The following is a 13,970-nucleotide window of genomic DNA, read 5'->3' as shown; positions in this document are numbered from 1 at the left end:
AAAAGGAATTATATCGGGTATACAATCGGGCAAAACGGGTACACTTTATCGGGTGATTGGGTCGGGTAAACAGGTATATCACTAAATCCCAAACCCGCGAAAAAAATAAAACTATTACCAAACCCGTCCCTTCCCGATTAACCGACCCCAAAGCCGTCTCAAATGTGACAGGTTTCGAGTTTACCCAGCAGGTTCGGGTTTGATTGCCATCCCTAACCACATAACACATGTAAAAACAACTAAATAACACCTAAAAATAAAAAAAAAATCAATAAAACAAATCTACTCTTCATTAAGTTTATCTATTATTAGTATACAATATACAATTTTGTAATTTAATAGTGCTATATATTAGAAATAAAATTCAGTGTGTGGGTTTTAACCCGTGAAAGCTTATGCCGTGTTCGAATTCAGTTACGTGATATCATTTCAAGGTTCGTATTAAGTTCTTGTCAAAAAAAAAAAAAAAAATTGTATCATGTTGGACCGGTCAACATACAAGCCATAAGTCATAAGTCATAACAATTTAACACTCCTAATAAGAATGTGTACGGATTTTCATCCTCTAATATTGCGACACATGATGCTGATTAGACGCCTACTCATCACCTTGTCGACTCTTCCCCCCACCCCACTTAAGCATGTTGTGGTAACTTCACCAATAGTGCCCAAAAACACCCTCTATTTTTTCCTTAATAGCGGCAGCCACCACCCTCCACTCACGCCCCCGCTAAAACTTGGTTGTTGTGGTGTGCGCGAGCCTAGGTGGCACTCCACCTGGCTAGCGCCCGTGATAACTTGACCACAACACGCACTCTAATTCTAAGTTGTGAGTTGTGTGAGTAATCTGTTATAATAACAAAGAAACTAAAAGTTTGTTAATTAGAACTTAGTTAAATAGCATCTATCCATTTTGAGCAAGGCCCTTTCTCTATACTCTTAACTTCTATTTAGATACATTTTCTCTATATATAATAACATATATTTTGACACTTAATGTCTTTTTAGCAATCAATTAATTTGATAAGCAACCTTTTCCTTCAAATTATTTTTTCGGGTAATTTGTAACATATTTCTAACAATTTTGTTTTTAAGCAATACCCACGACACACATAACAAAATTTGCGGAATAATTTTTTCTTTTCAATTATATTTATTAATCAAACTAGTAAACAACCCAAACATCTCATATTTACCAAATTCACCCTTCATCTTTTTCTATACTTCCTCTTCACCCCCTAGTCAATCAAACTCTCCAAATGCTCCTGAAAAACTTTCAACATGCCGGAAAACTTCACAATTCCGACCACCGTACAATCTTCTTCAATCACCCACACATAACTCACCCGAAGCGCAATTGCCTGAATCATCACCGCCACCAACGAGCTTCTCGGTTGGCACACGATAGCTTCCGCCCTCCTCATTATAAATTTATCTGACCGGTTGTACCTCCCAGACCTAGTGGTCACAGGAGACAGTACAGTAGTTTCTTCGTCAGAAGAAGAACTAGTACTATTACAGTACGGAATGCCAGACGAATAAATTAAAAATTCGTCCAGCATTCCGTACAGATTCTTTTCTTTTAACCTTGCATGTACTACTTTTGTTATATCCTCGGGCGGCCCGCCGCAGTCGATGTACGCCATTAGATCACCGGCGGACAACGTCGTGATCGCGGCCGCAACCATTTCGTCACAATATGCGAGTGTAAAGGGGGATATTTCTCCGATCAACACGCCGTCGTCGTCAATGACTGCGACGGAAGTTTGGTCGGAGAGAGAGGTGGAAATGGCGGCGAGTGCTTTCGAAGCCGGCGAGTGGTAGTTGATTGTGAGGATTTTTGTATCAATGATTCCGAGTGACTCGATTGAGTACGCGGCGGTTGGGGAGAATAATCCGATTGAGCTGAGGAGGAACCTGATCACATCTTCTTGTGTCAGCCAGCAAAACTCGCGGCCGCCCGCATGGGTTGTCGGAGCGAGTGATGTTGGCTGCCGGAGTTGTTTCCGTTTTGAGGTTGTGTTCTTTATTGGGACTACAAGGTTTTGAGCTCCGTTGATGATTAGATCAATGGCTTCAAGCAAACTGCAAAAAAAAAAAAAAAATAGAAAAAAAAGACATTTATTTTTCAAAAATATTAAACACTTCTTAGCAAGAGACTAAAAAAACATTTTCACTATCATCACAATCTTTTAGATTTCAAAACATGTATAGTCGGCTTCCATGTCAAATAACATGAAATAAAGATTTATTCTTTGTTCAAAAAATGTTAAAAAATTTTCCAACAAGTTGTAGCATTAAAAAAATAGAAAAAAAAGAAACATTTATTCTTCAAAAAACATCAAAAACTTTTTCTAAACATCAAAAACCTTCTTAATAAACAAAACTAAAAAACACTCAAAAATGTTCATATCATCACCATCTTTTTGACTTTTAAGCAAACTACAAAAACTTGTATAGTTAGTTGTCATACCGTAAACAAATATTTATCTATAAAAACATCAAAAACCCTTTTAAGCAAATTGCAAAAACGTGTATAGTTGGCTGTCATGGTAAAAATAAACATTTATTCTTCGAAAACATCAAAAACCTTCTTACAAGACCAAAAACCACTCGAAAAAAAAATTGTGACAACATCGTCATCTTTTACACTTATTTTTAACTAGTATCGTCATCTTTTACATTTATTTTTAATTACCGATCTTTTTTAAGATCGAGTTAACATGTGGATTACCTATACGAGGGATCCACGTGTTTAACGACGCCAGGAATAGGCGACAACAACACAGAAACGGGGGCTTTAAGCGCGAGGGAAGGGGATGAGATATTATCTTCTTTGCAGAGGTAGCAAATGATGTCGACCATGCAGATTTTGCCGACGCAGTGGCAGTGGTCATGGGTTGTGGAGTGGTGGTCGAGGTCACAGGACCAGACACTAATGTGGGTGTCGTCGGAGGATTTGAGTGCAGCAAGTGCGTGGCGGATGGTGGCGGATATAGGGATGGAGCTGAGGGGTGGCTTGCCGAGACAAAGATCGGAGACCTCATGTGCCAACAATCGATTTGCCATACACAGGTTTTAGTGATCAAAGTTTGGTGTATGTTGATGTGGCCAGACGTATTTATAACCATTTGTCCCAAGTATCAGATAGATGCATGGGAACTAAAACATAATAAAAAGTTATAAACTATTTTATAATAAATATAATATAACGCTTTTTGTTTTATTAGCTATTTTTAGGTATTTTTGATTGTGTTCACGTTGGTTCTCGCAGTTCTCGCAATAAATGGTGGTTCCTAAATGATCCTTCTCCTATATATATATATATATAGAGTAGGGTTCATGCGAGAACAACCTTTATTGCGAGAACCGCGAGAACCAATGTAAATACAACAAAATAAACCCACAACACAACCAAAAATCTAAAAAAACCTACCCCCCACCCCTCCCCCCCCCAAAAAAAAAAAAAAAAAACCCTAAAAAACAACCTAAACCCCCTCACCCCCAAAAACCTAAACCACCCCCCCCCTCCCCCCCACAACCACAACCACAACCACCCAAGCTAAATGCTAGAAATTAAACCCCACCCCCAAAAAACCTAACAAAATCTTAAAAAATCTAAAAAACACACAAAAGTTTTTTTAATATTTTTTATGTTTAAATCGCTACTTTTGGTAGCCAATATTTTTAAATTTTCTTTAATAACGAAAAGTAGCGATTAAAACATAAAAAATATTAAAAAAAAATTGTGTGTTTTTTAGATTTTTTTAGATATTTTTGGTTGTGTTCACATTGGTTCTCGCGGTTCTCGCAATAAAAGGTGGTTCCTAACGGATTCTTCTTCTATATGTGATATATATATATATATATATATATATATATATATATATATATATATATATATATATATATATATATATATATATAGGTTAAAGATCATGTACATTAATTCAAAAGTGTGAGAAATATTGTGGAGATGACATGTGTCCTCAATCTAAATTAATTCAAAAGGGTAAACAAGTAATTTTCTCATTAATTCAATTAATTGATAATCTTCCATAACCGCCACCCTTTATTTTAGGAATACGAATTAATCTACGAACTTGTATTTTCTTTTATAGTTCATCAATTATAGTGTCACACCCTGACCGCGTCAAAACAACGAAACCGCGACGGAAACGTCGGGGAGTGGAGCGACAGAATTATTGTTTCACAACACATGGGTTAAAAGTTTCGTTTTATTTAAATTAATAAACGATTATCATTGTCTTAAAGTGAAACAAACAAGTTCAACACATTGTCTATCATCGTTATTAAGTCACTAAGGCCTCGTCCGATCCTAAGTGAGCATGCATCCTAGTAGCAATCAACATCATCAATCACCACCTGAAACATATGTGAAAATAAAGTCAGCAAAGAAATGCCGGCGAGCACATAGATTTTGTGAGTGTGTCAGATTCATGGATCGTATACATGTTGCAATAACTCGTACGACTACAAGAGTCGATAATTGAAAACCTTGTTTTGAAAAGTGTTTGTATTGCAATACGAATAACCAACTCAAAACAAATGTGGATATTTCGCTTTCATTTGGTCCTCACGTTCCCAAGTAAACTCTGGGCCACGTTTGGACTCCCAGCGAACCTTGACTAATCGTATTTGCTTGTTCTCCAGTCGCTTGACTTCACGGTCCATTATCTCCACAGGTTTCTCGACAAAGTGCATTGTGTCATCAACTTGAATTTCGTCGAGTGGAATGTGAAGTTCAGTATCGGCTAAACACTTTCGTAAATTGGACAAGTGGAATGTTGGGTGAATATTCCCAAGTTCTGGAGGTAGTTCTAGTCGATAGGTAACCTTTCCGATTCTTTCAACAATCTTGAATGGTCCAACGTACCGTGGTGCAAATTTTCCTTTATTTCCAAATCTCACCACTCCCTTCCAAGGGGATACCTTGAGTAGGACATGGTCTCCGACCTGAAATTCCAAGGGCTTGTGTCGCATATCCGCATAACTCTTTTGACGGCTTCTAGCTGTCAGAAGATTATCGTGAATTTTCTTGACTTTATCTGTCGTTTCCAGAATGAGCTCAGGTCCAGTAAGCTAAGCTTCACCGATCTCACTCCAACAGACAGGTGAACGACATTTTCGACTGTATAAAGCTTCGAATGGTGCCATATTGATGCTAGCATGATAACTATTGTTGTAAGAGAACTCGATCAATGGTAGATGAGAATCCCAATCACCACCAAAGTCTATCACACATGCTCTAAGCATATCCTCCAATGTTTGTATCGTCCTCTCGGATTGTCCATCTGTTTGGGGATGATAAGCAGTGCTCAGATTTAGTTGGGTTCCCATAGCAGATTGCATGGTTTTCCAAAAGTGAGATGAGAATCGAGCATCACAGTCAGATATAATATCCAAAGGAACACCATGTCGAGACACAATCTCATCAACATAAATCTTGGCAAGTTTATCAACAAATAGATCCTCGTGAATCGGTAAAAAGTGAGCTGACTTCGTTAGTTGGTCGATGACAACCCAAATAGCATCGTGACCTCTAGATGTGCGCGGTAACTTTGTGATGAGATCCATCGCAATGTTCTCCCACTTCCATACCGGTATCTTGGTTGTACAAGCAAACCAGATGGTCATTGGTGTTCAGCCTTGACTTTGAGACAAGTTAGGCATTTTGATACATACAAAGCAATATCTTTCTTCAAACCAGGCCACCAGCACTAAGTACAAAGATCCTTGTACATTTTGTCAGCATCAGGATGGATAGAATAACGAGACTTATGATATTCGTCCATCACTAAAGTGTGAAGATCGTCTTGTTTCGGAATCCACAAACGATTCTTGAAATAAAGTAACCCATCGTATTTCGTTTCGAGTTTCAGCTCTAGTTGACGTGGTAATTCCTTACCCATCAAGTCTTGTGTAACACAAGTATGTTGAGCTTGAGAGACACGTGATTTGATATCGGATAGAGTGCGGACAAAATGAAGCTTGACTCGTTCCTTTCGGCTTAGCGCATCGGCTACAACATTCGCCTTACCAGGATGGTAGCGAATTTTTAATCGTAATCATTCAAGAGTTCAAGCCAGCATCGTTGTCTCATGTTTAGCTCCTTCTGATTGAAAATGTGTGTGGAGACTTTTGTGGTCTGTGAAAACCACACATTTCGTGCCATAAAGATAGTGTCTCCAGATTTTGAGAGCAAAAACCACAGCGCCTAACTTATGATCATGAGTCGTGTAGTTCTTCCTGTGGATCTTCAATTGTCTTGACGCGTAAGCTATAACTTTACCACGTTGCATGAGAACACAACCAAGGCCTAGATTTGATGCGTCACAATAGACAATAAAATCATCGTTTCCATCGGGCAAAGATAAGACAGGAGTATCACAGAGTTTTTGTTTCAGTGTTTGGAAAACTTCCTCTTGTTTGGGTCCCCACTCGAAAGGCTTATTCTTATGAGTCAAAGCAGTGAGAGGAACCACAATCTTTGAGAAGTTCGCGATAAATCGTTGATAGTATCCAGCGAGACCAAGAAAGAGCGAACTTCCGTGGGTGTCGTAGGTGTGTTCCAATCCTTAATAGCAGCTATTTTGGAAGGATCCACATGAATACCCTGCTCGTTGACAATATGGCCCAAAAACTGAACTTCCTTAAGCAAGAATTCACACTTGGAGAATTTGGCGACAAGTTGTTCCTTCTTTAGGAGTTCCATTGTCAGACGAAGGTGTTGTTCGTGATCGGCTTGAGACTTTGAATAAATAAGAATGTCGTCAATGAACACAATGATGAACTTGTCTAAATAAGGTTTACAAAACCTATTAATTAAATCCATGAAAATAGTTGGGGCATTCGTCAAACCAAAAGGCATAACAGTGAACTCGTAGTGTCCATATCGTGTGCGGAAGGCAGTTTTGGGAATATCTTCTTCGAGTACACGAAGCTGGTGATACCCAGAACGCAGATCGATCTTGGAAAAACATGTAGCACCTTGCAGCTGATCAAAAAGATCATCAATTCGTGGTAGGGGATATCGATTCTTGATGGTGAGCTTTTGAGCTCATGATAATCGATACACATACGGAAAGATCCATCTTTCTTTTTCACAAACAGGACTGGAGCGCCCCAAGGTGAATAACTCGGACGGATGAATCCTTTGTCAGATAACTCTTGAAGTTGTTTAGATAACTCTTGCATCTTAGACGGTGCAAGACGGTAAGGTGCTTTAGCAATCGGGTTGGCATTGGGTACAAGATCAATATGAAACTCGACTTGACGAACTGGAGGCAAACCAGACAGTTCATCAGGAAACACCTCTGGATAATCTCGAACAATCGGAATATCTTGAATACACTTGCCCTTGCTTTTCTCCTCTCTGACATGTTCCAGAAAGGCCACATATCCTTTTCGTAAGTATCTTTGGGCTTTCGTACACGACATGAGTTTCAAACCATTCGAAGCTTTCTCGCCACGAACTTCTAGAACTTCACCAGATGAAAGAGGAATACGAACAATCTTATCAAAACAAACCACCTCAGCATGATACTTAGTTAACCAATCCATTCCTACGATAATGTCGAAACTTCCAAGTTGCATCGGTGTGAGGTCAATAGGAAAAAGATGGTTATCGAGGTTCAATTGACAATCACGAATGACAGAATCGAGTACAAGAGGTTCACCAGTAGCAACTTCAATAGATAAGGGTTTCCTTAGTTTAGTTCTTGGCATCGCAAGTAAAGGCTCAAATGATAACGATACAAAAGTTCTATCGGCACCAGAATCAAAAAGAATAGATGCAGGTTGATGGTTAACAAGGAACATACCGTTAACAACTTCGTTATCAGCACGAGCCTCGTTAGCATTCAGATTGTATGCTCGCCCACGAGCGGGATTAGCGTTGGCGTTCGCGTTCACCAGTTTCAGGCAATTGTTCCGGAAGTGACCCATTTCTCCGCAATTATAACATGAACCAGGTGGGAATGGAGGCCTAGCAGCGTTTCCCTGAGCCGGAGCTTGTGCTGGATTCTGTGCAGCTAGATTCGGAACCGATCAACAAATGTTGGCCGTGTGACCAAGTTTACCACAAGAAGTGCACTGTTTACAAGCTTGTTGTGCCACATGATGACCATTGCACCGATTGCAGTAAGGTGCAGTACCAGCATAAGGCTTCTTTGCAGGAGGCTGTGCTGGTGGGTTTTGAGCGTTCTGTGGTGTGGTAACAGCAAAGTTCTGGGAAGACTTGCGCTTCCTCGACCTCCTAGATGACTCGCCCTTCTTCTTACCCTTTCCCTTTCCTTTGTCTTGAGTGGCATCAGCTGACTATTTCTTATCACCCTTGCGGGTCAGTTTACCCTTCCTGACCTGAGACTCAGTCAGGGTTGCAGCCAATTCGATAGCCTGACGAACAGTGGTAGGGTTACTACCAGTAACTATGTCTTGCACAGAGTCAGGCAACCCATCAATATACCTCTCGATCGCTTTCTCCAACCGGTAACCATAGTAGGACACAGCAAACTCAACTCCTCATAACGATCCGTGTAAGCACAGTGTTCTCCTTATCCTGTTTCAAATCATCGAACTCTCGTTTCAATGCTCTTATTTCGTGACGGGGGCAAAACTCCCTCATCATGAGAGCCCGCAGCTCTTCCCAAGTTTGTGCCAAAGCCACCTCAGCACCCCTATCCCTCATCACACTGTTCCACCATGTTAGAGCATGTTTCTCGAACACACTGGACGCAAACTCAACCTTTCGCTCATTCGGACATTGAACATGTCTAAATGTGCTTTCCAAACTCTCGAACCATTGTAGGAGCGTAGTTGCTCCTTGAGACCCATAAAATTTCAGTGGTTTAGCCGAGTTAAAAGTTTTAAAACTGCACTGAGCATTGTTATTGTTGTTATTGTTGTTCACTTGATTGATCTGAGTAATTAGATTCGGAATCACAGCAGCAATCCGCTGAGCGACAAGGGCTGCGAGTGTAGCATCTTGTGCTTGATCACGTCTAGGTGGCATATTATAAAAAGAACAAGGAAACATGAGAAGTGAGTGAGATTGACAATTGGATAAACAAAAGAGATATTGAAAACATCGACAAAACATAAGGAAGGCGATTATTCGTTCGTTACCTTGAACAAACAAATGATACACAGCGACTAATCAAAGTAAATGGGTCAATATAATGTATCGCGAAGACATGCTTTAGCCTATAAGTGGACACTCATCCCAAGAGTTCCCAGGTAAGAGTGACTGGTCCGATTATGTGGATTTGTACGAACACTCTAGCCTTAGACAGAAAACTCGGAATACAGGCACCCACCCTTCCAGATTGCACGTGTTCACATTATAAGAGCCAAACTCTGACGAGATTTTGAAAACTCTGAAGGTTCAAAACCTTATAATAAATCATCTAACAATAGACGATTGATTTTCAAAGCGAATTTGTAATTTGTGTTCTTGTCGTGGTTATCACCTAAAGATAGGTGACGGTATTGTTTTAGAATCTAAACGCAGGTAAACTTGCGTTAGGGTCCTAGAAAGGTTATAGTCTAGGTCAAAGCATTACTAATAACCTAATTCCCTATAACCATGAGCTCTGATACCAACTCTCCTATCACACCCCGACCGCGTCAAAACAACGAAACCGCAGCGGAAACATCGTGGAGTGGAGCGACAGAATTATTGTTTCACAACACATGGATTAAAAGTTTCGTTTTATTTAAATTATTAAACGATTATCATTGTCTTAAAGTGAAACAAACAAGTTCAACACATAGTCTATCATCGTTATTAAGTCACTAAGGCCTCGTCCGATCCTAAGTGAGCATGCATCCTAGAAGCAATCAACATCATCAATCACCACCTGAAACATATGTGAAAATAAAGTCAGCAAAGAAATGTCGGCGAGCACATAGATTTTGTGAGCGTGTCAGATTCATGGCTCGTATACATGTTGCAATAACTCGTATGACTACAAGAGTCGATAATTGAAAACCTTTTTTTGAAAAGTGTTTGTATTGCAATACGAATAACCAACTCAAAACAAGTTGGTTATAGTTTATAAAACTTCGTTGCCATGAATCTAGACTAAAACATTTATTTATGAAAACCAAATTGTAAATCGTTCTCGTAATAAAACTTGTATGGTTTATATCATATAGTAAACATCGTTGCGTGTCATCGTTTAAAACCGTTCGTCCAAGTGAACTAAATAACGCCACGGAATGTAATATGATAAAAGCACTTATATATAAGAAGTACCAGCGGCGTATCTACCATACTTTTATCATGTTACACCCGTCCCATTATCTAATCACATACCAAAAACCAATCGTTCAATTTGTTTAACTTGTTGTGTTATAAACCATCGTTCAATCGTTCATATCATTCAAATCATTCCAATCGTTCAAATCGTTCAAATCATTCAATCGTTCATTTCGTTCGTGTTTTAATTGTAAAAACTAACTTTTGGTCGTCTCATTGAATACATTCAACCTTGTGTGACTCGTCCATCGTTCAACTCGTATTAACAAACCACCAAAAGGTAAGTTAACATTCATCAGGTTCAGTCGTTACCCACATTACCCCATACATAACCATGGCGGTAGTCCGATAACGGGATTTGTCAGATCCTATGGTACCATAACATACTATTGGTCGGCTTGATCATTGTTAATGAATGTCATTCGTTATGTAATAACGTACCAAACAAGTTCGTTCACATTATCGAAATCGTTGTGTTTAATATAAACCATAGTAATCGTTGTTGAAAACATCAAAATCGTTTAACACATATGAATCACCCCAAAATAATTGAAAGCAGTAAAATAGGGGAACTATGTACTCACATAGTTACCATAAAACATGTAAAAAGAGGGGATCTATGTACTCACGTTGAAGTGCAAAGTATCCTCGATTAAATGAACTTAATAAAGCTCGGGCAAACCAAGGAAATCTAGTAGCACCTAGTAATCAGATCGCTATGTTAATAAATCGACACCTAAATCGGGAGATCGGTTAGAATGAGGTCTCGTAAACCAAATGAGTATTGGAACTCATGTGATATGGTTTAACAAAGCCTACATTCTAAATCGGAACCTATCCTAAGTGCTTACGACCCGTTATGACTCGTCAAGGTAGTCCACGCTACTTTAACGCGTCGTTCGCGCGAATGCGCGTTCGAGACGCCTAACTAGTCCTATGACAAGTATTATATGCCTTAACATGTTTATCTATGTTGCATAATCAGTTTAAGTGTCAAAAATTAAGTTACATATGCTTAAATTCAAATTATGCATGAAAAAGGTATTTTGGTCATTTTCCTAAGGCATATAAACTACCTATCATACAACTAATTAAACTAAGTGACCATAAGGTATAACCTCAGAAGGTTATTCCCTATACAACTATGGTCAGAAAATATGTTTGGTCGGATCTTAACGATCGACCAAACGGGTCGGGTTTGGAAGTCTAAGCGGTTGTCAAGACCGCGTGACTTACGACCATATACAGGCACTAAACTAAAAGTGACGAGTTAAACATGTTTCCATTAAAGCAGCCCAAGCGAGACTTACAGCGTCCTCTTCTGGGAAGGAATCGGAAGTAAGGCTTGACTTTCCCCGTTCTTTGTCGTTTTTGTTATGCTACTAATACTTGTACTTGCTCTGCTATTCTGTCCGGGATCATTCAATACAACGGTATGATGGCTCGATATGAAAGATGTTAGAAAATAGGTTTGATATCAAAACAAAGTGTTTTGATACCCGAAAATAGTTTCGTTGCAAAATGTGCATAATCGGCATTTTGACCGAAACTTTGACTCGTCACTTCGACTAATCGACATGGTAATCAGTAGGTATAATCACAAGTGACTATAACCATCGTGATTAGGCCCACGTTGCAAAGTTCGAACGGACTTTGACTTGACCAATTGGTGGTCAAAGCAGAAAGTCAAACATTGTTTGGCTTTCATGCTTGAAAAGCATAACCAAGCAAGAAAGAAACTTACAAAAGGTCCAAGCTTGGAGATAGAAGAAGAATACTCAGGTATGAAGCCTTCAACAAGTGAGAGCTTCAACTTAGAGCAGATTGTAGAGCACAAGAAGCAAATGAGCAAGGAACCCATGAAAAATCCCAAGCTATTTATAGAAATCTTGGATCAGTAGGATCATTACATGTGTTTTGAGACTAGATCTTGGCCTTACACTTGTTAAACAATGAGTGGGCAACTTGCAAAACACACAAACCAGCTCATAGATTGCAAAAATCAAGGATTAAAACCAGGACAACAGCTGAAACAGAAGGTTCTGAAAAACGTCTCTGTCGCGTGGCGCGCCAGGGACTCCCTGGTCTGGCGCGTGGCGCGAGGCAAGTCAGGCATAACTTTCAAGTTTTGGCAGAAATGGTCCCTGCATGCTAAAAACTTGTTTTTTTGACGCATTTAACCCCCGTTAACCTCATTTCAAGGCTCTACATATAAATGAGAAAACTAGAAAACTAACTAAAAAAGCCTAAAAAAAGCTAAAAAACATACCAAATTTTTTTTTTTTACAATTTTTAATAAAAAAATCGCTAGTTTTTATGCCTAGAAAAAAAATTTCAAATTTTTTTTTTGTTATACTGCACATTGCACATGTGCAATATATGTGATTATATGTGTACTACATATGTGCACTATATCCGTAATAGTGCACATGTGCAATACAACCAAAAACTTTTTTTTCTATTTTTATTTTTTAAAATTTTTTTTTCCATGCATAAAAAGCTGTGATTTTTTTATAAAAATTTAAAAAAAAAACTGGTATGTTTTTTTTTGGCTTTTTTAGTTAGTTTTTTGGTTTTCTCATTTAAACTAGTTTTCTTATGATCCATCCCCTATATATATATAGATAAAGGTTAACATACTTCACGACTTATCATACTTCACGTAGGAGACAATGGTAACCGTTGGATCAGGGGTATAATCACGCATGGAACATATAATCACGCATGGGACCACATAATCACGCATGGGATCCAAAATCACGCACGTTATTTTGGGCAAAAAAATAATTACGCATGTTATATATTTCGTGAAGTACGTTAATGTACGTTAAGGCGTGAAGTACATTATACTTTCTTTCTCTCTCTCTCTCTTTATATATATATATATATATATATATGTAATATGTGTTGATAGAGATCAATATTTAGGCCAGGGCGGACCTAGATAGAGGTTTGGGTGGCGGGCGCACCTTTTGAAAAAAATTAAGGTAGTTTATAAAGCAAAATCCCGATCACCCTCCTTGAAAATTTGGCTAAACCCCTCATTTGCACCCCTTGAATATAATTTCTTGAGACCGCCACTAATTTAGGCAATGATCTTTTCACAAAATGAAATGAATTACCAATTAATTTAGGCAATGATCCTTTCACAAAATGAAATGAACTAAAATGGAATTGAAATGTGGGTTTCATTCTTTATATTGGTAGTTTCAACAAAAGAAGGAATTGAATTTGAGTTTAAATCGCCTATTCACCTCATTCTTTTTGAATTCAAGGTAGTCATGTTATTTTATATATTTTATATTTCAAATTCAGTCATAGTTATACCAACCAAACATATTATAGAATTTCACATGAATTTAATTTCATTACAATTAACACGACCCAAGTGGTAGACAAGGTTATGAATGAACCTTGATTGGAAAATAATAAGTCTTTTGTTTGTCTACTCTAATATGGTAAATAAGTCTTTTGTTGGTCTACTCTAATATGGTAAATAAGTCTTTTGTTGCCAACGGTAATGGATACTTACACAACAAAAATTCCACATTCCAAAAACCTTTCTACATGGAATTGCTATGTGAAACAATCCACCAAGAGAGTAAACCGGTGAACAAATTATGAAGAAAATCCATGACAAGCAAAAATGTAAACAGATTTTGGGCTCAGAACAACCTATAAAATGTTG

The 13,970-nt window shown here is 38.4% G+C and overlaps 2 protein-coding genes across 3 annotated transcripts; both read right to left on the bottom strand.

The window, feature by feature from the left end:
* Window positions 1-1,107: 1,107 nt before the first annotated feature.
* On the bottom strand, window positions 1,108-3,117 carry LOC110889637 (CBS domain-containing protein CBSX5). Of its 2 annotated transcripts, XM_035979661.1 has the most exons (3): window positions 2,735-3,117; window positions 1,588-2,085; window positions 1,108-1,458 (listed from the first exon to the last, which is right to left on the bottom strand). In XM_035979661.1, exons 1-3 carry the CDS (start codon window positions 3,067-3,069, stop codon window positions 1,239-1,241), a joined length of 1,053 nt encoding a protein of 350 aa, XP_035835554.1. In that variant the 5' UTR covers window positions 3,070-3,117; the 3' UTR covers window positions 1,108-1,238. The 2 variants fall into 2 exon arrangements, with proteins under 2 accessions (XP_035835554.1, XP_021992891.1); XM_022137199.2 differs by having other exon boundaries at window positions 1,108-2,085; window positions 2,735-3,116.
* Window positions 3,118-8,536: 5,419 nt separating this feature from the next.
* LOC118483986 lies at window positions 8,537-9,034 on the bottom strand. Its single transcript, XM_035979821.1, has one exon. The coding sequence runs from the start codon at window positions 9,032-9,034 to the stop codon at window positions 8,537-8,539; it is 498 nt and encodes a 165-aa protein (XP_035835714.1).
* Between the last annotated feature and the right edge of the window lie 4,936 nt (window positions 9,035-13,970).

This window comes from Helianthus annuus, chromosome 11 (assembly GCF_002127325.2).
Source record: "Helianthus annuus cultivar XRQ/B chromosome 11, HanXRQr2.0-SUNRISE, whole genome shotgun sequence".
Lineage (NCBI taxonomy): Eukaryota > Viridiplantae > Streptophyta > Magnoliopsida > Asterales > Asteraceae > Helianthus > Helianthus annuus.
The sequence above is the reverse complement of the archived record's forward strand: the minus strand, read 5'-3'. Positions and strand labels throughout refer to the sequence as shown.

What these genes read in the sequence shown, in the direction of transcription:
- LOC110889637 (XM_022137199.2), bottom strand. Translation starts at nt 3,069, where the DNA reads ATGGCAAATCGATTGTTGGCACATGAGGTCTCCGATCTTTGTCTCGGC. An exon ending in CACGTGGATCCCTCGTATAG is followed by an intron (nt 2,086 to 2,734) that starts GTAATCCACATG and finishes TTTTTTTTGCAG; the next exon opens with TTTGCTTGAAGCCATTGATC.
- LOC118483986 (XM_035979821.1), bottom strand. Translation starts at nt 9,034, where the DNA reads ATGCCACCTAGACGTGATCAAGCACAAGATGCTACACTCGCAGCCCTT.